General features: G+C 37.0%; 1 protein-coding gene across 17 annotated transcripts in view; it reads right to left on the bottom strand.

The window, feature by feature from the left end:
• rimbp2b (RIMS binding protein 2b) overlaps positions 1–27,584 on the bottom strand; it is a 97,535-nt gene that overhangs the window by 38,176 nt on the left and 31,775 nt on the right. For 13 of the 17 annotated variants that reach the window (XM_056773035.1, XM_056773036.1, XM_056773039.1 and 10 more), the window contains exons 1-5: positions 8,013–8,132; positions 5,607–5,711; positions 3,932–3,982; positions 3,039–3,059; positions 675–885 (exon numbers count right to left, since the gene is read on the bottom strand). In XM_056773035.1, the coding sequence (XP_056629013.1) occupies positions 675–885; positions 3,039–3,059; positions 3,932–3,982; positions 5,607–5,708 (385 nt within the window). In that variant the 5' untranslated portion in view covers positions 5,709–5,711; positions 8,013–8,132. Of the gene's footprint in view, positions 1–674; positions 886–1,115; positions 1,158–3,038; positions 3,060–3,931; positions 3,983–5,606; positions 5,712–8,012; positions 8,136–17,284; positions 17,375–27,584 lie in introns of those variants that run through there. The other 4 variants (XM_056773041.1, XM_056773052.1, XM_056773051.1 and 1 more) reach the window with 2 other exon arrangements.

The following is a 27,584-nucleotide window of genomic DNA, read 5'->3' as shown; positions in this document are numbered from 1 at the left end:
CTATAAATAGTCAACTCAAAAAACCTGAAAATGGTTTTTGAAATGGTCTCTTAATTTTTATTTTTAGCAGTAAATAGTTCTGGAAAAAATTAGGAGCAACGACAAGTCTCAAATAGCGATGTTAAAAACTGAGAATATCAATTAGGGATTTTCTGTCAACTAAGTACAGTATATTGTTATTTAAAATTAATATGAACTTGACTTCTTTGTAGTATTCAATATCCGATACATTGCATCAATTTGCAAACAAATAGAAATAAAAACTATATGTGACCCTTGACAACAAAACCAGTCTTATGGGTCAATTTTTCTCAAAATCAATATTTTTACATCACTTGAAAGCTGCTTTCTATTGATGTATGGGTTGTTAGGATATGATAATATCTGGTGGAGACATGACTGTTTAAATCTCTGGAATCTGAGGGTGCAAAAAATCGCCTTTGAAGTTGGTAATAAGAGGCACTGTTACTGGTCATCCACTCACAAAAATAAAGCTTTGATATACTTACGGTAGGAAATTAACAAAATATCTTCATGGAACATGATCTTTACTTAATATCTTACTTAATAGGTCTAACACCTATAAATTGAAAAAAAATCTTCATTTTCCCACCCTTTTATATTAGGACACATTAAAGTTTCAACTAATTCTGTTCTTTCATCGGTATGTGTACCTTTCCCTGTTGGGCCAGCGAGGCCGTTGAGGAGCTGAGCGAGTGAGAGGGATTTAGTGGGCGAGCCGGGCAAGTCGCCCCCTGTCAGCTGACTGCTGCTCAGGATGTCTAACTTCCCAGCCTGCAACCTAAACTTCTCCAACTCTTTTGAGAGCAGGTTAAACTGCTCACTCTGTGTCCGGCATTTTTCCTCCAGTTCTCTCACTTTAGCCTGGAAACAAAGAGAGAGAAAGGGAGAAGCTGGTATTAAAAACACATACATGTCTTATGAGAGCATACTAAACTTCTAAAAGAAACTACTGTACAATAACACACCAAACTGATAAAAGCTAATGAATGAATTCTGCCACCTCTAGCAACATTTACTGTGGCTGGTAAGCACAAGACAATGACGGCAATCTACCACAGCATAGCCTACATCCGAAAGGAGGATTTTCCTACCAAAAACCGCATTGTGCTCTTAGTGCGGAGGACACTTCTCAGCTTGAGACACAACAGAATCAAACAAAGACAGGAGTCAATCTACTGTATGTTCAGCTGTTAAAACAAAACTCTTTTTTTTCGGTTATGGAGTTAGAGATGAGAGGTTAGATAACATGGATAAGGTTATCACTCATGCCAAAATAACAGTAAAAGCCCCATCGACGATGCGAAGAAACTCACATGAATACTCTTATAGCCATTTGAGGATCATGTGAGTTTGCATTTTAATATGAAACTGTACCTTAAATATTGCACATTATGTTTATGCATTGATTATTCACTAAACAGGGATTTTTTTAGGCAAGGCAATTGATAAAAGGCGAGAAAAAAGAGGGCATATCATGTTCTGCAATCCATCAGTCATTGCAATGGTATCTGCCCACGACTGATGGTTTTTGCAAACGCACATATCCGCGAAACACTATTAGGAATAACAAAAGCTGCATTCATGCATCAGAACAGAAGAGCTATAAGGATCAGGCAGTGAATGAGAAACTCTAACAACAATGGAACGAACGAGAAAAAAAAGAGTGTTTCATTTGTAGTGTTTCATGTTCAGAGGTCTTCTAAATCTTCATTTATCTCCTGTGTTATGCTTGTGTTTTATCAGACAAACTGCCTCCTACGAGGCATGAGGGGATAAGAGGCTGCTTTAAAACTAGGATTGAAGTTAAAATCAAGGTTGAAACAAGACTTCTGTTGCACGTTGCTCTTTGTTTAATCCTGGTAGAGTTTATTCATTGCATAAAAACAAGATACATTTATTTTTCTTATGCCAGCTTGTATGGCAAGTTCATGGCGGAGCCAAGTATAGCTATTTGAAAATAAAACTAAATAAGATGGTTAAGATCATTTTTAATTGATCCTGTATGAACTATCGCTTATTGCTCCTAAACTCTTTGTAAGTCGCTTTGGATGAAAGCGTCTGCTAAATGTCTAAATGTAAATGTAAATTCAAAATTTTTCTCACAGAAGAATTGATGTGTGAGACTTGTGTAATGGATCACTGACTTGATCCTAGTGATTATGGAAAGTGTCTTTTTTTCAGGTGAAATATTGTTTTAAAAACTGTACTGTCATTCAAAAAAATGCATATTGATTTTATATCATATTAATACATTTACATCAACTGTTCAATCCTTTTTTTATTATTATATTTTTCCAAAAATTATTAATTGACAAAAAACATTAGGGCTGTCAAACGATTAATCGCGATTAATTGCATCAAGAATAAAAGCTTGTGTTTAACATAATACATGTCTTTGTATTGTGCATATTCATTTTGTATTTATAAACACATACATGTATACATAGTTAGGAAATGTTTAAATGTATTTTTATATATATATTATATTTATATTTATTAATCTTTATACTTTATAATTTTTTTTCAATATATGACATGTGTGTTTTCTATAACTACAAAATGAATATTTACAGTACACAGACATATATTATGTAAACACAAACTTTTATTCTGGATGCGATTTATCGTTTGAGAGTGCTAAAAAAGTATGAAACTTTGTTTATGTTTAAAAAAATGTGAACTATGATTTTCATGTGTTTTCTAAAAAAGAAAAAGATATCACAAAACAATAAGAATTATTAAGAAATACATTTGGCTTTGAAGATGTATTTCTAAACAATTACAAACATATAAACAACTTCATTCGGATACAGTATGTATAAAATGACTATGATGGTATAACGTTAGAAAGATTCGATCACTTGATCTATGGCAATATAGATCCAAGTTATTGATCGTATGTTAACAGGTCAGTCATGGATATGTTCAAGACAGGACAGCTACAGGAGGTGAAAGGAACTGCCCCCAATGTACCACACGGGGAAGAGAGGGAAAACTCTGAGGAGGAGAAATACCTGCATGCTGTCCAAGTGATTCTGCATATGCAAACAAACAAACAAAACAAAAACAAAAGTCCAGTAACATAGTGACAAGAGATGTGAGAAACCAAATCACAGTTGCGCATACAAGCATCGATAACACTTTACAATGAGGTTTCATTTGTTAACATTAATTGACTACATAATTAACAATACTAACATCGAACAATACTTGTACAGCATTTATTAATCTTAGTAAATGTTCATTTAAGCATTTAATAGTTTAAAGCAAAAACATCTTTCTTTAAACTGTAGTTTGTGCACAATGAAAAAACATGAACAATTGCATTTGTATTAACCAACATTAACCAAGAATTATGAATGCTGTCAAAATATACTGCATGTTGTTAGTTAATGTAAGCTATCAATGATGTTAACAAATAAAACATTGTTGTAAAGTGTTACCCAGGCATTTCAAGCACAGCTTCTGAGGTCACCCGATATCATTACAGTAGCCTACTGTATTTTAGCATTTAATACCATATTTATAAAATAATGGAGGCTATGAGAAAACAACACATTAAAACACGCTCATAAAATATTAAAATGTGTGCCATAGAGTACTGCACATTACTTCAAAAACATTCACCACAGGTAGATAAGAAGTGGAAGGCGAGGAGATTTGTATGTTAAGAAAATGTATTTAATTTTAGAACTGTTCTACCAATGGAATAACATAATGAAAAATTTATATGTGACTCATACAACAGCCACATTTACGGCTTTTATGAGAAAATGTGACGGCACATGTGAAAATGTGCTGTACTTTAACTTCCGGCTTGCCGAGCTACAGTACGGTTAGAAATGCATGCTTATATGCACGCCCGCAGTCACATGCATGCGACCGTCAACATGCGCAAGTTACTCACCTCTAACAGATGGACAGCGCCTTCGTGTTCCTTCTTAGCCTCAACTTGAGCCTAAACATAACACCAAAAAATCAATACATTTTACTCGGACCAAAAATATATCTCTCTATTGGCAGCAACGGCTCGCAACACCAAGGTTCCGGGTTCGTATTGCCCAACTGCATGAATCTATATTCAAGTAGGTTGCTTTGAATTAAAGTGTGTTTCAAATCAATACAAGTAAATGTGTGTAATGTACGCTTTATTCTGAAACTGCACTTATCAAGGTTTATGTTCTTTCGCCTGCAGATGTCATATAAGCTTATTAGGTAAATTTGACCCATCTACTCTAAATGTTTTAGTTTTGGTAAAATAAACTTTACAGAACGTATGATCATTCAATGTAACTCAGCAGCAGCTGTGGAAAAACACGCTCAGTTCCACATGAAAAGAGGAACATCTGTTTGAGATTCAACTTCTGCTGCTTCACACAATGAATAGGTATTCATGCATGCAGAATCCACTACATACTGTAACTGCCTTCTTCAGCTAATCTTTACATTTCCTAAAAAAAATCATTTTTGTGTAACTTTCTCTTTGTCTCTCTATGCGCAGCGATCCATACAGTAAACGCAGACAATAAGTCAAACGTTTTGGCAGGCGACAATGTTCTCACACTCAGGAGAATATGTCAGATTCGATCGACCTGCTCCACCGTTTCATTAAAGCCGTTCACTCTGAGCAGTGAAATCAGCTCATTCTCTTCATTCAAATGGAGAAATGAAAGGACTAGTTACTTAAAACTCCTAAAACATTTTCTTTAATCTCTCTTTATTGTGAGTGGATGCTCTGACGCTCCGTCAGGATTTTATTACTGGGTGTTGTTTTAAAAGACACTTATGTTCCAGAGGTTGATTTTAATAGTATTTCTTTCTGTTATATAAAAATGTCTTGGAAACAGGTTACTGTGCCTTGTCTTACTCTTGTCTAAGAGTGTCAATCTCAGAAGTAACACACCCATCATAAAGAACAACTATGACAATCTAGTTCTAGTTCTTGTTTTGAAATAAAATGATGACTGTCCCTAAAATCCAGCTGAGACAGTGTTCTTAAAAGCTCTGTTTTTTGTAGGACGAGAGCAAGATAAAAGACAATAAGATACATTTTCTTATAAATATGAACACATAAGATTATTTTCTAATAATTACGATTTGAAAACTAAGCATATTAAAGTGATAGTTCCCCAAAATTGAAAATTCTGTCATGAATGACACACTCTCCAGTTGTTTCAACCAAATACATTTCATTGTTTGGTTGAACACAGAAAAATATATTTGGAAGAATGCTTGTAACCAAACAGTTCTTTGCTGCAATTGACATTGAATTTTCCTTTTCCTCTGAGTTTTTAATACCCAAAAACCCCAGCGTTAATCTTCCCCGCCAAACCCCCCAAATCTATAAATCTGCTTGTGGTTGTATTTTTTTATTTAAATATTTTCAATATGTGTGAAACTGATACTTTTAGCAACAAGAAAAAGATTTAAATCCAGTAAAAGGTGGTCAAGGTGTTTTTTGCTTGCCCAAGGTGGCCTACTGTGCCACCTTAAACCAGTTTATATGAATCTCTTTCCCAGATAGCCATTGTAACCTTTGGCCTGTGCATGAGATGATGTGGACATGAAACCTGACCTCTCACCTTCTGCAGAAGGTCAATCTCCTGCTGCTTGGCACTGAGGACGACCAGGGCTTGTTCATGCTCTAATTCTAGCTGCTGCCTCCTCTCTGCAGCCTCTCGCATATGCTGGAGAGAGAGAGAGAGAGAGGGAGGGGGTAAGGTGAGACGAAAGAAAAGAATGAACAGAGAGAATGAGAGCAATGATCAATCATTATTAAAGGCTCTTAAGGGCCCGCTGCGATGCATTTAGCTCCTGTAAGGCAAAATAGGAGTCCCTGCACTGATCTACACAGTAACTCCTTGTGTCTTAAAGTTTTTAAGAGAACATCACCGTCTCATCCCTTTTCTTTAAGTAGTATCTCATCTAAACCCTAGGATTTGTATCTGGCACGTCCTGACAAAATAATGTAAAGCAACTTCAATTGACTAAAGTTGGCTTGTGGTATAAACTGAACTCCCAGCCTGACTGTCAGTGTTTTTAGAGGGACAAGTCGACCCCTCCCAAAAAAAGTCATAATTTATTCCCTCTTGTGTCATTCACCTATATACAGTATATATTACTTTTGTCCTTCTGAAACCTCAACCATATATTTCCATATTTAGTGATTTTTAAAGCATTCAATTTGTATACATCATTATTTTTAGTCACCCTTTTTGTTTGCCACTGGGTTTTGCAAATATGTAACGACAATCACTTTATTACAACACAATTTTGAACCTTATTCATTTAAAAAAGTACAATGCTTTTTCCCTATTCCTTAAACATTGTGAATTTGAAGATCAGAGGTTCTGGAAGGATGCCGACGATATGACTCAGTCTTCTGTGGAACACAATAGAAGATATTTTGAGAAATGGCTCAGAGGTTTTGCGTCCATACAATGGAAGTCAATGTTGTTTGGATACCAACATTCTTCAAAATATCTTCTATTGAATTTTCTATCCCTTTCAATATACAGCATAATCTAAACAATTATTACTTTTATATCTGCTGTTTACCAAAGAGATTTCCAAAATAGCATAAAAAGAACAAAATGTCATGGGTTTTGTTTGCTTGCTTTTACCCTTCAGGTAAAGCAAAAACAGAAGCGATTCATCATGTCAACCAGCAAGACGGAGCACAGCCATGAAGCTTCGCATAATCAATAAAGGATTTAAGGTGACGACTCTGCACATGAAGGGGTGTGCAAACAACACAGCATGGTCAATCAGTGCCGGTTCCCACCCAGAAGCATTCCTGACCTGTTAACAAGTGACAAACCTACAGCAAAATTGTATTTGCGACAGTTGAGGTTAGAGGGCAAAGGAGGGGAAGGAGGGATTTTCCATGCTGCCACGAAGAAAAATGCAGGGCAGAGGAGGGTAGAAACATTTAACCTTCAGAAGAAAAATAAGTGTACCGTGTGTGAAATATGCAACCTTTTATCATCAAGTGATGAAAGACACGGGATAGATTATCACAATTTTTGTAGTTTGTTTTTTACTTAATATTGTATAAACCTTGATTCTGATTGGTCAGTTGCCTCATAACTGTATAATTGGTCAATCTCGCAGGTAACAATTTCCAACAAAGTGGAAAAAAGTGGAAAGTGGAAAAATGATTTCACATTTTCAAATAATAGATTTTTGATATGATTAAAAATTTTAAAACGGATGTTAGAATAACAAGGATAACTAATAATAATAATAAAGTCTTCAAGTCAAAATCAAGAATTTCAATGATCGTTTTATAAAAAAAAAATCCACATATTTCACACTTTGTACATCAGAAAAATGTTCTGGCAACCCAGAACAACTCAAATAAAAGAAAAATATGCAATTATTCCACAATATTTGCATTTACTTGCAGCCTGTGGGTTCTGTGTATTTCACAACCAAAGAAAGAGTTTCATTATTTATTTATTATGGGTGTGTGTGGGACGGTTGTAATTGTGCATAACTCTCGTGTCATGCACAAACGCATTCCGTAGTGCCTTAGCCGGGCGATCATTCAGATCTCAAGACAGCATCCACTGTTAGTATTCAGTCAAAAGAAGCACATTCAGTTAGTGCTGGCTTCTGTAAAGTCTTTAGAGATACCTGATAAATGAAATATATGGAGGGAGTCAGGGAGGGGAGAGGGCGGGAGAGCGGTAGGTGTTAGGGGAGTAATGGGGCGCTCCGGGACTCCTAGTTGATCACAGATCCACGGTCTGCGGACGCGACACCTCTAAAAGGTAAAACACAGTCCTGTGATACTGTATAAAGACGACACAAGGGGCCAAATAGAAGTGAAGATGCAGAAGAGAAGGGAAGAAATTATTAACAGGTGTTCTAAGGGTGTCAACCAAACTAGAGATAAGAAGACTAATCCATGCTAGTTTTAATCTAAGATCAAGGTGTTTATTGTTTCAACTGCGGCCATATTGGAGAGTTCGACCGGTTCTTACCTTCAGCACCTGCTCTAGGTTCTCCAGTTTGCCTTGGAGCTTGTTTCTCTCGGACAGAGCGCAATCTCTCTCCACTGTCACTGTGTACAGAGCCTCCTGCAGCTGTTCATACTCACTTTTTACCTGAGAGAGAGAGCGAGAGAGAGAGAGAGAGAGAGAGTATTAATTAAGAATTTCTGACCATTTCTCCTCTGACCTCAGTTGATGAAATGTCATCCTTTTCCTGCCAACGAAAATAAAATATGGCCCTTTACACAAAAAACCCGATGACCTAGTGGTTTGAATCCAAGGCTTTAAGGTCCAGTGAGTAATTTTTTTGAGGATCTATTGACGGAAATGCAATATAATCTACATAACTTTATGATCAGAGGTGTAAAAAACATATACATACTACATACAGCGCGGGTCTACATGAAAACGGGAGTGCGAGTTTCGTAAATATATGGTCCCCTGTATGGGATTCCTTTTGTGCCAATAAGTACGAACGCGAAATAAAAAAACCCAAACAAAAATAAACAACACGAAAGAAGAAATACACTTTGAAAACGAAAAAAATGAACTCCAATTGCAAACTTTTATCATACTTTCAAACAAACTGCATTCATCATCAAATGTTTTCTAAATATCCTTTTCGAAAATCATTGTTTATGAATACGATGCCCGAGATTTCGTTTGCGCTTCATTATTTTTCGTTTACACTGCAAAAAGTTACGTTCGAACTTCTGGCACAAACCTCTCGCGTGGGCGGGAGTTAACTGTGCTTTACTCTCATTGGCTAGTCAGATTTTGATCGACAGGTCCGTGACCTGGAAGTGGAAGAAGTCTTAGTGGCGGCGCGCAACTTTAGAAAGCGATCTGGAGGTGGACGGTGAAGTTACTTGTGATTAGTTACCTTTGTTATTAAACGTTTTTTTTTTTGCTACAGCTTGGATTGAAATGTACGGAGCCCGTCTAGTCTTTTAGCATAAACTTACATTTTTAGGAACATCTACTATTCATTTATCATTCTTAACAAGTAGTGTTGTTATTTTCCTCAAATGCGGTCAATTATGTAAATAAATAAAATAAATCAGTGTTTAAATACATTGTACAGAATACTGTCTAGTAACTCTGTCTTTCTCTCTCTCTGTTTACCCTTATGTGTTAAAACTGTTAAGCGCAGATTGTTTATTCCTTATCATATGATATGGACTGATTTGATTTAATTCAATATTACTTTGGCTTGAGTCTACCTTATAAAGAGATCCTTTATATTTTAAGTGTCAAACAAAGGATAACTATTAGTCTAGACACTCAAAAAAATCCTGTGTAGAAATGGACTATTTGGATTTATTGACAACACAAAAACAGCACAATTAGGGATATCCAGCGATACTGACGTGGAGATGCTGACCTACTTGCTGGAGAGAGGAGCTTCATCTATGGCAAAAGCAAAGTTTCCAAATTTAGGGATATATGACAGAAGTCATTCACCTGATGTTTTATATGTCCCAAAATAATCTGAAAAGTTTTCTGTATAGCAGGAATACAGACCCTCATGTCATTTAATTTCTGTTGAACAAAAAATATGTATTTTGAGAAATGTGTGGTGTCCATTACATGGAAGGCTACTATTACAACTAAAACTAATAATAATCATATTAATAATACTAATTATTATCATTATTATTATTATACAATAAAGGCAATGTAATCTGGTTATCAACATTCTTCAAAATATATTTTGTGTTCTGCAGAAGGAGGTCACATAAGTTTGAAACGATCTACATGTTTGTTTTGATTTTATGACCAACATAATTTCACTTCGATTCATGCTGTCCTTCGTTAGGAATATTTTCATGTTAATCATATTGTCTGGCACAAAAGTATTTTTATGCTTTAATAAGATTTCCTGTGCCTCAGTGGTAAGAACATGGCGATTGGTTCGATCCAGTATATTGCACAACGTCAGAAACAAATAATATATATATAATATAATGCAATGTTAGTCGCTTTCAAAGCACTAAAAATACTTAAATTATGTAAATGTTCCGTTTGAATTCTCTTATGTATCGAGACAAAAACATGATCTCTATGTATGTTTCCTCACTGGTAACCGACTCCCTTGCAAAGCTTATAGTTTTTTGTAATAAAAGTAATCACCTGTATTGATTATTGGCACACCCATGGATTTTACTACGGTAACCATGTTCTAAACAGTAGTGAAATAAGGGCTGTATGCTTCATGCAACATTTTAATAAATCCATGATTCTACGTTTAATAACAAAGGTAACTAATCACAAGTAACTTCACCGTCCACCTCCAGATCGCTTTCTAAAGTTGCGCGCCGCCACTAAGACTTCTTCCACTTCCAGGTCACGGACCTGTCGATCAAAATCTGACTAGCCAATGAGAGTAAAGCACAGTTAACTCCCGCCCACGCGAGAGGTTTGTGCCAGAAGTTCGAACGTAACTTTTTGCAGTGTAAACGAAAAATAATGAAGCGCAAACGAAATCTCCGGCATCGTATTTATAAAAAAATATTTTCGAAAAGGATATTTAGAAAACATTTGATGATGAATGCAGTTTGTTTGAAAGTATGTTAAAAGCTTGCAATTTTTAGTTCATTTTTTTCGTTTTCAAAGTGTATTTCTTCTTTCGTGTTGTTTATTTTTGTTTGGGTTTTTTTATTTCGCGTTCGTACTTATTGGCACAAAAGGAATCCCATACCCCTGCGGCATCTTCATACACTGGACCTTTAACTTGCTGCTTATCAACCCAAACTCAAAAGAAACATTTTGGGCTCAAATATGGTTTCTCTTCTATACCTCAGGAGCTTTAAAGAAGCCTTGGTAACATTTTTCACCTTTGACTTCATCAGAACATAGAAATTAGACAATTGTTGGCATACAGTCACAGTACATTTACACAATTATGATAAAGTAGAAAACTCAAATGTTTTTCGTTTTCATTTTTAAAGAGACAGTTGACCAAAAATAAAAATTCTGTCATCATGTTTTTCCAAAACTCTATACATGTATACATGCTCTGATGAACACAGAGAAACATATTTGTAAGAATGCTTGTAACCAAACAGTTCTTGGACCCCATTGACTACCAAAGTCGGAAAATTACTCTAGATATTACTAGATATTTTTAAGAATGTAGGAAAGCTGACAATTCTGGGGCATTGTCATTTTCCTCCTATAGTCAATGGGGTCCAAAAACTGATTGGTTACAAGCAATTGTCCAAATATCTTTCTCAACCGAAGAAAGAAATGTATAGGTTTGGAACAACTAGAATGTGAGTAATTCATGACAGAATTTCCATTTTTCGGTGAACTATCCCTTTATGTTTCAAATACACACATCAATGTTGTCAAAGCAATCTGCAGATACTTGAAAACAGGTGTAAATGCTGTATTATACATTCCAGGCCAGTGGATGGCGGTGTCACTTTGTAAAGAAACACTACGCACCTGCACACATATGCACCCCAGTCTTTTTTGTGTGTTTAGAGTCCGATGAATGTACAAAATGGTCATTGTGAAAAGTAAATCTACTTTTCGCTAAAGAAATGTATTGAATTGAATTAGCTCCTTCTAAAGTAATAAAAACATATCGCTTCATTATGTAAAATCTTTATACACCTCTTAAGTTATAGTTATGTATATTATTTTGCATTTCTGTCAATAGATTCTCTAAACAATTACACACTGGACCTTTAAAGTACAGAACTAAAAAATAAATGTAGACAGCATAGTACAGATAATGTGGTCTTGAAATATTTTGTTTTTTTTAATTTACAATTAAATTGAAATCACCGACTTTAAAATGCATTCTTTCAATTATCTTCAAGCACGGTTTGATCTTTTAAAGGTCCAAAGGTACAAAGGTAACTTTTTCAGAAGAAACCAGTGACTTCACCTGAGACCCTCATTTATTCTAATATCAAGAATAACAACGGCCATATTAAAGAGATCTCATTTCTACAGATTGGGGGCAACACACGTCATCTTTAAACTCCAGCTGTGAGCTCAGGCACGCTCTCTGAAGCGAGAGCAGTGTATTTAGAGCCAAAGAGAGAGGAGGGGCTGACGTCCTGTATCGATCGCAGCGTCAGTCATGATAAAAAGCTGAGCTGTCTGAGAGAGGCAGTGAGTACACACTCCACACCTGCCCCATCTGACACTCATCTCTTATCTGCAATCTGACCCGCACAGCTCACTGCAACAGCAATTAGGACTCAACATGCTTGTTCTGGAAGAATTATGCATGACTTATTACACCTTATATTGTTGATTCTTTTGACATTCAACCCACATGTTGTTAAATAATCACGGTGATGTTAGGAAACGACCGTGTTCAAAGAGAATGTAACTTTTATTTTAATCTTTCATTAAATGTAATGACTTTCTCTGCCGTTAAAACACATGATATTTTCTGATCATGGAAATCAGGGCTGCACGGCCTGAGAAAAATAATCTTAACCAATAATTTCATTGCCTATTTATCACGATCCAAGCAACCAATATTATAATAAAAAAGAAAGTATTTCGAGAAATGTCTCTGTGGTTTTGTGTCCATTCAATGGAACGGGGTCCAGCATTCTTCAAAATTTCTTCTTTTGTGTTTTGCAGAGAAAAGAAAAAAGAAAGTCATACAGCTTTGGTATTCTAAAGGGTTAATAAATGATTAACTTTTATCCCTTTAAACCTTCTTGATCTTTTTCTCATGTTGTAATGCTGAGCCACTACAACCCTGCTTTGGGGTTGCTATGATGATGACGGCCATTCTGAGTGATGGGATGGAGCTCTAGATTCAATGATGTCTCACTCTGAAACAGCTATTTGAGATGGGGGATGGATGTACATGTACTCACAAGATAAGTGATGCATGAAGGACCATTCTTTCAAAACAACGGCATGCTCACGTGACTTGGCCAAAGTAACCACACCCTTACTGCTCTCGGCATTGCAACAGAGCTGTTTGTGGTAAACACTTAAATGCAGATTCTCAACATTTCCACAAGGGGTGCTATAGCCATGATGGAGCGAAGTTTGTTCAGCAATAGTCAATTTAAAGGTAACTCTATCAGCCCCTACGAGGGATAGGGATTCTGTCATCTTTTATTAACCCTCAAATAAAAATCTGTATATGACTCTTTCTTCTGTGGACCACAAAAGAAGATATTTTGAAAAATGTCCCAAAGATTGTGTGTTCAAACAATGGAATTCAGTGAGTGCCAATGTTGTTTGGTTAGCAACGTTCTTCAAAATATCTTATTTTGTGTTCTGCAGAAGAAAGAAAGTCATACAGCTTCAGAAATTACACTAGGGTGAATGAATAATGAAATAATGTTTATTTTGGGGTGAACTATCCCTTTAACACAAAAGCACACATTATGTATGTTCAACATGATTTGATGCCTACATGCACTTGAACATACTTGAACAAAGTTTGTTCCTAGTCTCAATGTTGGCCAGCATAGAGTAAAATCAAGGTTCCAAGGTATATAAACAAAATAATAGAGAATCCATCTAGATGATATACTGTAGTTTTACAGTATATAAATATCACACATTTACATTAAAATGTCTGTCAGGCGATATGCTGTGCATTATAAGCATGTCTGTTCCTTTATTTGGTAACTGCGCTGTCTGTTTCCTGCGCTGTCTGTACCTGCTTTGTATTTCTCATAGGTGCTGTATTCATAAATGTCTAATGAGAGAGAAGGGATCTTGTTTTGCTACATTTCACAACGCACCCTTTTGGAAGGTAATGAATGCAGCCTTTAAACAGCTCAGCAGGAAAACACTGCTCTGCCAGAATCATGTGCCAAAACGTGCCATCAACTAACCACTGACACACAGGACTAAAAGATGAACTGTAAGCAGGTTACAGGGATGCTGCATAAATCAGCAGTATCAGACGTGCAATAGATGACGATGATAAATCACAGGTGCAGCAATACGCTGCTACAGTATATGATTAAGACTATTAAATGGGAAGAGAGATTAAGACTTTGCGTGTAGACTTTAAGCACTACTCTTTGAATTAGTGCCAAACCTTTGGGAAGTCTTTACTGGAACATTTGTCCTTTAAACTGCAAACAATGGCATGTAGGAGCCCTTAAGCTTCTCATATTACCAGCACTGGAATTTCTAGTAATACTTATATTATATATTATGAAACAAGCTTAATATTTAAGATTCGCTTAAAGGAAAAATGGGGAGAATATAGCTGTATCTAGCGGTGGGGCTTTGAATTGCAACCAATGGCTCACTCCAACCCTCCCTTTCGCACTACGGTGGCTCTCACAGGAATTGTAGTCTTGGAGATGTAGTCATGTTTTCACTTCTTTGCCGAAGGAGATAATGTATTTACGAAACACGTTCTGTAGAGCAGTTTGTCTGTGTAGGGCTTCTGTAGAAACAACATGGCGAATTTCATTTAAGGGGACCTGCAGTTTAGATAGAAATAGCTTGTTCTAAAATAATAAAATACCAAAACACTTCATTATGTGAGGTCATTATACACCTCTTATTTCAGAAATGTAAGAGATATTGTTTGGTAATGGGATCTAACTGATGTGTTGAGTAATATTCAATATGTCTGAGTGATGGCAACATGACTGATTCGAGTTAAGGTCTATCAGCGTCAAGACAAAGCGGCACTTTAAACACGTTGCTGCTCAACCTTGAACCTAATCATGTTTTTATATCATTCAGCTGTTGGAAAAGCGTAATATCCGCCAGTTCCAGAGAGCAGCCCTTCTTCATATCCTCTCAAACAGCCTCAGCAGAGCCAGTGAGTCACAAACACACAGCTGTGGTACACGCAAGATCATACAGCATTCCCAAAATCACAACGTATGGTGTAGTGTGTAACCAGACATTGTTGTAAAAAGATCTGCCAGGAAATTGCTTTTGGGGGACTATATAAATAAACATCAGTAATCGACAATCACAAGCAATCACAAGCATCCAGGAAATTACATGTTTACCCCTTTAGCGCCAACACACACAAAGCAATACAGACGGTGAATGAAAACCACCCAAAAATATATTAATACCAAAATGTTGAAGAGGATTAAGAGAAATGAGATTTCTTAAACTGTAAACGCAGCTACAGTAAATGTAGCACAGTTCTGTCAGAAAGATATCCAGTTACAAGATGGATGACGGAGGTGAAAATCTACTTCACACATGAAATACATTCTTGAATTAAGCACATCTGGATAAACTTTATCCATTACAAGCCAGGTTACGATCCAAAGTTGCGTAATTAGCACCTGTGCAAAATTGGAATATCGCATAAAACATTTGCGAATAAGCACCGTTTCCATCCAACTATAATTACAATTTATAATTTAGTCATTTGGCAGACGCTTTTATCCAAAGCGACTTACAGTGCACTTATTACAGGTTCAATCCCCCTGGAGCAACATGGAGTAAAGTGTCTTGCTCAAGGACACACTGGTGGTGGCTGCTGGGATTGAACCATCAACCTTTGATTTACCAGTTCAGTGGTTTAACCCACTAGACCACTACTCACACTAGTCAGCTGTCATTTCCTAATACGCTTGCACTAAATATCAGTAAGAAAAGTAAGAGAAACCAATGAATATAGTTATTTTCATACATAATAATTACTTGCACAAGCAGACAGAACACAATAAATGTGGTGCTTTTGTGGAAGCCTGCTGTTTGGGAAACGCAATCGTGACAGTTCTGGGAGGCAATTACAGAAATACATTGGTGACTTTTCTCAGGCATTTAAGAATCACAATATCAACAACAAGATCAGTACTCTGGTTTGTCAGGTTGCGCTGTGTCATAGACTTTTTGTTTACATTTCCAATTATTCGCATTAACCCTTTTTCGCAAAAAAAAGAAAAAAAACACGTCAAGCGAGCATAAAAACTCTTTCGCGAATTAACGGATTCTAATTTGAAATTTGGAAACCCGGCAATTAATTCTAAGTTTCTTTGCCTGCTAGGCAACCGCACAGAGCAATTATCAGACATAAAGACAGACATGAGAAAGCTTTCCATACCATTACAACTGCATGTTATAAAGCTGGCAAGAGACATTACTAAATAAACCTGTCTGTGAGGTTGAAAATGGATTAGAATGTATTTCTTTTATCCTTTGCTCAATGGTCTAGATCAGCGGTTCCCAATCCTGGTCCTCGCGACCCACCGCTCTGCATATTTTGTGTATCTCTCTTGTTTAACACACCTGATTTAAATCTCTAGCTCATTAGAAGAGACCTTAATGAATGAACCGCGTTCCGATTGACGTGTTCCCTGAACTGTGTTCATTGCTCTCTACTCCCTGCACACATGAAGTCGTCTGACGTTAATTTAAGAACACGAAGAACAAAACTTACTACGGAAGATTGAAGGGTTATTTAACTGTAATTTTGAGATTTGCGCAACATTCTCCACATTTCGAACGGGATTTATGGCAGAATATCTAGTGATGTTTACTTCGCAGGGCTCTTATGGGCGTATTAAACAAACCTCCGAAGCGGTAGGAGAAGCATACAATATATGCAGAGCAGGGGGTCGCGAGGACCAGGATTGGGAACCGTTGGTCTAGATTAGGGAGTCCGTAACACGAGGCAATCCACACCACCTTCTGCCCGGGAGACAAGATGTTTCTTCAAGGCAGACCTGCCTTGAAGACCTGGTCGCTGAGGTGCTAATTCAAAGTTTAAGGTTTAATTGTTGGGCAAAAATATATTGTTATATTCTGATTTTAGCTATCGTTTTTTTTTGGTCTTGAATTACTGAAATGGCCATCCAAAGAGGTTGCAAATATTGCAGATGAGTGCCTGTGATTTTTCAAAAGGAATTTTGGTAAAGCATTCCTGATCAGTACCTCGCAAGGCTCCATTTAAAACAGGACGCTACCTTAGAACACAACCAGATATAAGAGTTAGGCAGTGAAGAGGCTCAGGGTTTTATATTCAGTGTGTGGATACACTCATTCATAGATGAACTCATCAATCTCCCGAGCGAGTGGGTGGTCACTGATGTGCTCCGGCAGGGCAGAGGGACTCAACGGATTGAGTTAGAGGAGCAAAAATGTTTTGCGGGCGGCCCAAGGCCTCCAGCTTTATGAAGAACAATCCTCCATTTCCACTCAAGTGGCAAAAACACCATTAGCTCTCTCCACCAGAGAACAAACTACAGCCAGAACGGATTACAATGCCATTGTGTGTGTGAGTGTGTGTGGAGGGGTTGTTATCTAGCCCTAAAGCCTGAATGAGACTGACTGCTTACCTGCTCATACTTTGCTGCCTTCTGGATATCGTTGAACAACTTGAGATTCAGACGCACTTTCTCCTGCAGAACATGCTGAAGCTCACTCTCCTGCGAACACATACAAAACCATTGAGGGAGAGATCAGATTGTCAGTTTTTGCTCACACATTTTTACATTTCTTGTCATGTGTCAAGCAGAAATAGGGACTGGCACAGACGGATAAACACACGTTTAGACAGGAGACTCCGTTCCTGGTAGGAACAGAGAGTTTTCAACCCTGTCAGTGTTTGTCAATGCATAATTCATTTTGAGAAGAGCAAGACGAAAAGAGTTAGAGAGAGAGAGAGGGAGAGAGAGAGAGAGAGTGATGATATACACAGACAGTAAAGGAAAGAGATGGGAGAGAGAGACTGCAGTCTATACTGTGAGTTTGAGACAGAAGGTTTGAACTCGAGAACAGAAAATGCCAGGAACTAGAATGTAGATAGAGAGAAAGAGAGAGAGAGCATTATAACTATCATTGAAACATTTGCTAGCACATTTACTGTAGGCACAAATTTACCACATTAATTCCATCTGGTTAATAATTTCAAATTTAATTTTGCACTAAAAATCTATTTATAATATTTAATATACTTTTATTTGTTATTACTACTTGTTTGCTTCATTTAGGCAACATTTTTTATTTTACACACAGTCCACGCTAAAAGTGATGGGCAGCTTTGGACAATTGACGTTTTCGCTTTTTATTCTAATTCTTTTATTTTAATATATTTCTGTGGGTGATTTATTGACATGCCACATTTAAAAAACACAGGCGCAATATTTAATTTGCATAATGAAAAACATAATTCATCAGCAATCAGTGCAAATTAGCGTTTAAAACGTAGAATAAAAATACTAATTTTAATTATCAACTCCCATATATTTTGCATCTGAAAGTGAAACTCCTACAAATGTATATGCAGTAAGTTACGCATGCAAAAACAACTGTCCATGCAAATTTTTTGTGCTAATACTGCAAGTGCTGATGCTTTACAGCGTGTCTTTTAATCCTGACAGTAGCTTTTAACGCCAAAAAAGGCATTTGCGCTGGCGCAAGCTCTTAGTAAATCTGTCCCTTAATGTTTAGTCCATGTTGTACCATAACCTTCAAATTTTAATGGTTTTATAAAACCTAAGAGAACACTAAAAGAAAACCTTTTTGAAATATACCCCTCTGGACATCATATTTGGCCACAACTATGTGTTGCTAAGGGTGTACACAGGATCAGAGCACATGCTGATATCATGATTGAATCATCGGTGTGTCTTTAAATAGCTCTGTATAATTAGGTTAACACCTAAAATCAATGGTTAATCTTGAACACGGATGAGAATTTGTATATGCCCCTAACCAAACCTCATCCCATGCAGATTGAGATTCTTCCCTCAGATAGTGAGAAACTTAATTACGCGCCACTAACATCCATGTGATGCGATGCAAGCGTCACTTAAAAGTGTTATCTTCTGGGAAAGAATTATGGGATTGTGTGTTTATCTTCGTCTGAAAAGCATGAATGGCTGACTTTCTGTCACATTCCCCAGAGTACGGTTTAATGGCTCAGATGTTGCCTTTTCATAACTCAAGGAGACTAAATAAACTAAACCAATAATGTTTGATCTGACATTTTAAAAACAGTTTTGTCCATACATACAGCACACAGACACACACACACACACAGTCTCGCCTCATAACAGAAGATCACCTCTATTTCTCTCCATTCAGTTTCATCGAAAAGTCATTGTGATTCAACTGCTGTCAATCTCTCCTGAGCAGCACATGACGGCATTGGCAGACCGCTCGCTAAACATCGATCCAGAATAAACTCTGAACGGATGATAGACTGAGCCACGGAAAAATGAAGTGACCCGGTGTGGAGAGAGATCTAATGATTACAGATTAGACGCATATAATTACAGATTAGTGAATACAGATTCGTTTTCCAGTAGCTCTGTGGTTACAGCATCGTAACAACGCCAAGGTCGTGGGTTCGATCCCAGGGGACTGCACATGCTTCGAAACAAAAATGTATAGGATAACGCAATGTAAGTCACTTTCGTCTTCCATATGCATAAATGTTAATGTAAATATGAACTCTGATTCACACTGAACGCTTACAAATTGCACGAGACACCCCGGGAGACGCGACGCTGGTTGTGCAGCAGCGCAATTTGCATGTGATGCAAACGGACAAAAATAAAAATAAAGGGCATGCCATGAGGGAGGTCATTACCGAAATGTTCATTCTGCTGGAATAGCCTGATAATAATGCATTAGAAGTGAGGAGGACACTAATTAGACTTCCACACTAAGAACTCTACGTCCTCTGTATTACAATGTTTATGTTTTGGTCTATGAACAGCCATTTCTTCATTATTGCTTCTAGTTTATTTCAATTTACAGAAATCCTACAAAATATGTTGTCTCGCAAAAACGAGCATTTTTTTTGTCACATCCATAACGCATTCATTTTTCTCTCTTTTATAATAGAAATCTCGTGCTTAGACTGATATTATTACTGGTGTTGACTCTGGACTCAAATTTTCAATATATTGGTAATAAAAACATTGTCTGAACATTTATATTTCAAGTTTTGACTGACAATGTCACATCCATATTACCGGAATTGTACTTCCGTGAAACAAAGGAGATATTCCATTCTGAACATAGCTAGCGTGTAGACATCCTGCTGTGTGAATTGTGTCCAGTCAGGGCTGGGGTAATGGATGCCAGCCTCTTCCAGGAAATAAGCGACGGTGACCTTTGAGACGACACAATCTGTTAGACTCGCTGCTTGTTCGCCAAACGCCCCTCTCTCTTCGCAATTGTGTTTTCTCCGGTCCCTGGGCACTTTTCTCAAGTGATCCCCATGACACTTAGTTTCAGTTAAACTGAGATTAGCGGTACACACTGAGATTCTCAGCTTCTAAAAGGAAGGTCAAAAAGGGTGGAAGAATTTCTTACTATTATTACTAGAAGGATCGGAGGTCCCTGATCTATAATATTTGGATCAATAAGATATGGCCTGTGTTTTTTTTATTGCCAGTTTTATTGTCCATCAGTCAAAATGAATAAATCTGAATTTTGAACAGTCAAAGGGCAACCTGTGTCAATAAATAGAGTTAATGAAATTGTGTATGATGACAGAAGTTTCATTTTTGGGTGAACTGTCCCTTTAATTGAAATAGCAAAACATTTTGAGGAAAAAGATTAGCTATGTTAGGTATTCTTTTGAATTAGTTTAACCAACATAGCTATACATACACAATATGCAACTTGTACCATTAACAATAAAAATCACGGCATATTATTTAAATCCTGATGTGATAAAAAATATCAATAGTTTTAGTCACTTTTATGACAAATCATTGAAGAGAGAAATGACCTTAAAATCCAACAAACAAGAGTTTTTATGTCCCCACTGGCAAAGTCAAGTCAGACAATTCATCAATTCACATCAACACACAGAAAAATACTCCAGAGGTGCAGTCTTGTCCATATGCTTACAGAAGAACTGAATTGACATGTGAAGTAATGACTGTACTGCCACAGTGCTAATAATCTTTGACCTAATTAAGAGGCAAATATTGAACACATATGCATATGCTTTGTTTAACATTTGCCAAAAGCAAACTGCCGTGTTTAATTCTCACATGAATAATCTCTGAAACGCTTTAGGTGATATTTCTATTCCAAATTAACAAATGCTCATTTTAGCTCTCAGAAACACACTCTGAATATATTGATGATGAACTCATAGATGCAAATGGTTTTCACAGGGCTGTAGGTTTATGTTTTTTGCACAAAGCAACATTGCTACAGAGTTTACTAGTTTTATAGCACAGTCCAAACACTTGTTGTCATGATCCTGTCCTCCTTGTCAGGAGTTTCTATTTTTTTGGACAGGGTTGTGACAGTACCATGTCTTTTGTGCTTGTTGTATTTTGTGTGGAAGCGCATGGCCATTGTTTGTTATAATGGCCATGTGCTCTTTTCTCGCGTTTTGACCTCGCCCCCGTCGTTTAGCTTCATGCTAGTGTTTCATTCCCCACACCTGGCTATTGTAATTATCCCTTGTTAGTTTCCCCTATTTATGGCACTCTTGTGTTCAGTCCTGTGCTGGTTTGGTTTGACTCTTCCCCATATCCTTGTCCCCCTTGTCCTTGCCTTGTCCCCAAAGAAGTGAGTTGTGTTTATTTTCGGTTTAGTTCTTGTTTTGCCCCCTCGTGGGAAGTGTTTCGTTTTAGTGCTCATTTTCTACCCTTGGTTCTTGTTTATTTTCTGTTTGCCCCCTCGTGGGCTTTTAATTTAAATAAAGTCTTTGTGAAAACTGCAGTCTGTGCATGGTTTCTCACTCGAAATTCCTGACAGTTGTAGCATAGTTTAAGTCTGTTATCATCTTTAAAATCACAAGTGGAGGTCATCACATGAATAGATAGGTAACTGAAAAAGGACATTCACGTTATACAAATAGATAAATACGTTTTTTACCAAATTCTGTATTTTCAATGCTTTACTATACAGTAGAAAATACATTTGTCCATAAAAATACTGTACACTATAGTATTTACTACATGCGACTGCAGTAAAATTCTTGAGTTCTATAGTATATTTGAACATTACTGTTAGGGTGACCATCACCCAACAAACCAAATATGAGAAAAGAAATACTTTTGTGTGGGACAATGTGGGACTGAATGGTAGTGTGAAACTGGGATATAATATTGGAATGAATCACTTTTATATATTTTTTCTACCTATTACGTCGTAAAAATCATTTGTTATTTACTAACTATTGTTATACACTAGCTATGTTCACAGTTAAAGCAGACCGCCTTCTTTCATTTGTTTGGCCACCTCAATTAGATTGATATTATATTGCACTATAACTTCAATAACTGCATTAACTCATCTACTGCACTGTAACCTTAATAGCCGCATTAACGCATCTACTGCACTGTAACCTTAATCACCGCATTAACGCATCTACTGCACTGTAACTTCAATAAATGCACTAACTCATCTACTGCACTGTAACCTTAATAACCGCATTAACTCATCTACTAAACTGTAACCTAAATAACCGCATTAACGCATCTACTGCACTGTTACTTCAATAACTGCACGAACTCATCTACTGCACTGTAACCTTAATAACCGCATTAACGCATCTACTGCACTGTAACTTCAATAACTGCACTAACTCATCTACTGCACTGTAACCTTAATAACCGCATTAACACATCTACTGCACTGTAACTTCAATAACTGCACTAACTCATCTACTGCAGTGTAACCTTAATAACCACATTAACACATCTACTGCACTATAACTTCAATAACTGCACTAACCCATCTACTGCACTGTAACCTTAATAACCGCATTAACGCATCTACTGCACTGTAACTTCAATAACTGCACTAACTCATCTACTGCACTGTAACCTTAATAACCGCATTAACGCATCTACTGCACTGTAACTTCAATAACTGCACTAACTCATCTACTGCACTGTAACCTTAATAACCGCATTAACGCATCTACTGCACTGTAACTTCAATAACTGCATTACCGCGTCTACTGCACTGTAACTTCAATAACTGCACTAACTCATCTACTGCACTGTAACTTCTATAACTGCACTAACTCATCTACTGCACTGTAACCTTAATAACCGCATTAACTCATCTACTGCACTGTAACTTCAATAACTGCACTAACTCATCTACTGCACTGTAACTTCTATAACTGCACTAACTCATCTACTGCACTGTAACCTTAATAACCGCATTAACTCATCTACTGCACTGTAACTTCAATAACTGCACTAACTCATCTACTGCACTGTAACTTCAATAACTGCACTAACTCATCTACTGCACTGTAACCTAAATAACCGCATTAACTCATCTACTGCACTGTAACTTCAATAACTGCACTAACTCATCTACTGCACTGTAACTTCAATAACTGCACTAACTCATCTACTGCACTGTAACCTTAATAACCGCATTAACTCATCTACTGCACTGTAACTTCAATAACTGCACTAACTCATCTACTGCACTGTAACTTCAATAACTGCACTAACTCATCTACTGCACTGTAACTTCAATAACTGCACTAACTCATCTACTGCACTGTAACTTCAATAACTGCACTAACTCATCTACTGCACTGTAACTTCAATAACTGCACTAACTCATCTACTGCACTGTAACTTCAATAACTGCACTAACTCATCTACTGCACTGTAACTTCAATAACTGCACTAACTCATCTACTGCACTGTAACTTCAATAACTGCACTAACTCATCTACTGCACTGTAACCTTAATAACCGCATTAACTCATCTACTGCACTGTAACTTCAATAACTGCACTAACTCATCTACTGCACTGTAACCTAAATAACCGCATTAACTCATCTACTGCACTGTAACTTCAATAACTGCACTAACTCATCTACTGCACTGTAACTTCAATAACTGCACTAACTCATCTACTGCACTGTAACCTTAATAACCGCATTAACTCATCTACTGCACTGTAACTTCAATAACTGCACTAACTCATCTACTGCACTGTAACTTCAATAACTGCATTAACTCATCTACTGCACTGTAACTTCAATAACTGCACTAACTCATCTGCTGCACTGTAACCTTAATAACCGCATTAACGCATCTACTGCACTGTAACTTCAATAACTGCACTAACTCATCTACTGCACTGTAACTGTATAACTGCATCTACTCATGTATTGCACTATAACTTCAATAACTGCATTAACTCATGTACTGCACCGTACCTTTAATAACCGCATCAACTCACTGCACTGTAACTTTAATAGCTAATGTCTGTAACTTATGCACACTCAAGTCACTTGCACTATTGTATAGTCTATATTGTTATCTGTTCATAACCACCTGTACATTAATGTTCACAGTATATAGCCTTCTGTTTATATTGTTCATAGTACATACCGACTGTCATATTTTCATAGTACATGCCCATTGTATAGTATTTTCCTAATATTGTATTCTGTATTTATTTACACTGTATATCCTGCACTTGCTAATTGCACTTCTGGTTAGACCTAAACGACATTTCATTACACTGTACTTATATATGTGTAATGACAAAAAAGTTGAATCTAATCTAATCTAATTAAAGAGCTCATTCAGAGTATTACATAGAGACATTAATTGGGACAATAAAGACATGTCTACTACCCTTAACCTCACCAAACACTTTCTTAATAATTAAATACCTGCTAGCCAGATTTCAAATATTTTCTTCATTTTGTAAAAAATAAATGCCTGTATGATCTGATATGTGATGTGAATGTAGTTCGGTAGTTGTGATGACACATTCTCCATTGACGGTTATGCAATGAACCATTGAAATTTCCCAAATTCTTTTTTGATATAAATTTGGAAAATTTTTAGAGAAGACATTAAAAGTGTTTACCGCTCAGGATGGCTTTTTCCAGTATTACTGAGCTCCAAGGAGGGAATAAAAGACTGAAACTGGTGTGTTTTGCTTGAATTGCTTTAAACATCATGTACAAGGACATCAAATCTTTTTTGCCATTTTGTTCCACTTTAATTCATGTTAGCCTTTCAGAAGGACACAGAATGACCACAAAAGTACAGAGTGCAACCACTAGAGCCGAGGGGACAAACTGCCCTGCTCTGTCGCTAATTGACACACACACACAACGGCATACATATACACACAAAAACAACCACACACCACACAAACAACCCAGGGCATCTTGTAGATGATTCAAAGTTTCCCACGTACGGACACAGATTTTAGGTAATTGAGTTAGGACCTTGCAGCTCGGTGAATAGTGTGCTTGACTGGGAACATCACTGACTGTACTCATCTAAAGAGGTCACATGAGATCAAAATTTTCATCCAGACATTTCAATATAACAACTAAGTACTGGTTTAGCTTTAGCACAGTCTTTAATAATGTCATAAAAGTAGCCAAGATTCACATAATGAAAAAGGGATTCAAATAGTTCCATCACTTTATTTAAACTGTACTGTATTTACTTTAAAAAATGACTGCAGTACACTTTACAAATGTTCTTGCAATGCTCTGATGAAATTCACCTGACCCTAGTTACATTGCGATAAATAAAGATTGCATTGTATGAAAGCAACGTAGAAAAGAGGTTGGAGGAGCTTGGATGAATTGTCCGCCAATACGGCACGAATAAAGTTTAACAAAAAAGTAATAGGCCCTCTCAGGCTTCAATAATGTTTTCGTGTGTAGAGACCTGCCAAGAGATTAAGCTCAGCGTATTTTAACAGTCATTACTGTGAAAACAGAGCCTCTTGTGGTATACAGAGACTCCCACAGGAGAGAAACATCTACACCGCTGATTCTCACACACTAAGTAACACACATCCTACAAAGACACACGCACATATGTACTGAGGACACATCACTGACTTACAGCACCGTTTCAATAAAACACTGTTATCACTATGGACCATCTCTAGCCTTAAAATAAAGCAGTTTTAAAATAAAAGGTTTCTTCATTTTTAGATTTTTTGTCTTTGAGAATGCCCTAGAACTTCCCCAAAGAAAGGTTTTCTCAGATTGAGATAATATCTATGGATCATTTAGTTCCCTAAGTATAACTACATAATCCACAAAAACAAACTTTTAACACGACACAACTAAACTGAATTAAGCCAAAATCACCTAAAAATACATAGATTAAATAAAGTTAAGGGGCTTGTTGATCAACTTCTGTTACTCATAACACCAGAGATATCAATGAAAACCTCACAGCTGTGGCAACTCTACCTTCATTTCGAGTATATTCTACTCCATATTAAAACACAATAAAAATGTTTACATTGTAGGTTGAAGTGAGCTGTTGGTTGCAATTCACAACCTCACTGCTAGATGCCGCTAAATTTCATACACCGGACCTTTAAATCACACTAAATTAAGATATATTCTCAAAAAACTTGATTTTGCGACCCTGGATCACAATACCAGTCTTGAGTAGCTTTCTTTTTTTAATAATATAATAATAATAAATAAATAATTTGTTACATTTATATAGCGCTTTTCTGGGCACTCAAAGTGCTTTCTCAGCCCTGCTTCGCTGCAGTGGGTAACCAGTCTTGGGCTACAGGGTGATATGGCTGCTGCCAAATATGTATGCCAAAAATTATTAGGATATTAATTAAAAACCATCCTTATTTATTCAGCTTTAAGATGATGTAAACATTTTGAAAAATGTTGGAAAATGTTGGAAAAAGTCTTACACGTAAGACTGGTTTGGTTGTCTAGGGTCATGTTTGTTTTCAGTATTTTACTCACATTATGCTTGAAGAATGTGTAGATATTTTTCCAGGAAAACCACACAAAACACTACTTATCATGTACTGCGTGACACATTGGCACTGTGTTATGTGCATACTTGATTCATTCTATAAAAGACTGCAAACCAGGAATCACATCTGAAATTCGGGGCATGACCCATTTAAAAGGTTTTTCTCAGCTTTAAAAAGACCCAGCGAGCTTCTCTTATGTGTTATGGAAGAAAAGTCTTCCTCGAATGCTGAGGTGAGATGAATAAAGAAAAGAGAGAGCCACTTTAAAATAGTTTCCCATGGCAGTCAAGGACGATTAGCCTCTGTACGACATATCCTCCACTAACCCTTACTCTCTCTCTCTCTCTCTCTCTCTCTCTCTCTCTCTCTCTCTCTCTCCTTACACTTTCTCTTGTTTCCACTATCTTGCTCTTACGTTTTTGTCCTTCTCTCCACTTTGTTTCCCCTGACAGTGCACCCTGAAGTCAGTGCTCTACGTCTGGAGTACGGGGACAGTGAGAGAGAGAGAGAGAGAGAGAAAATGCCCTTGAGAGGGATGAGTATGTGTGTGTGGTCATGGTGTAGCAGCATAGCAATCCTTGTTGAAAACTAAAAGCCTTTCCAACATCTATGTGCCTCTACCGAGAAATCACCTCCATCAGCAACTGCGTTCCAGCAGAAAAGGTCCACCCGGATCAAAATGTACCGCGCCAATCAAAATTCTGCATAATTATGATACAGAACCACACAGATCTCATGGGAAGTCCTGCAGAAGTGGGCCATGTCCCAGAAGGTTAATGGTTTAATACCCTGCAAAATCCTACACCGCATTCCAATGTTGTGGCTTCGAGCGATGCGTCGTAAGGTGACCTGTGCTCTGGTCACAGTTAAAGGAGCCGTATCATCAAAAACAAAATTCACTGATG

This window comes from Triplophysa dalaica, chromosome 18 (assembly GCF_015846415.1).
Source record: "Triplophysa dalaica isolate WHDGS20190420 chromosome 18, ASM1584641v1, whole genome shotgun sequence".
Classification (NCBI taxonomy): domain Eukaryota; kingdom Metazoa; phylum Chordata; class Actinopteri; order Cypriniformes; family Nemacheilidae; genus Triplophysa; species Triplophysa dalaica.
The sequence above is the reverse complement of the archived record's forward strand: the minus strand, read 5'-3'. Positions and strand labels throughout refer to the sequence as shown.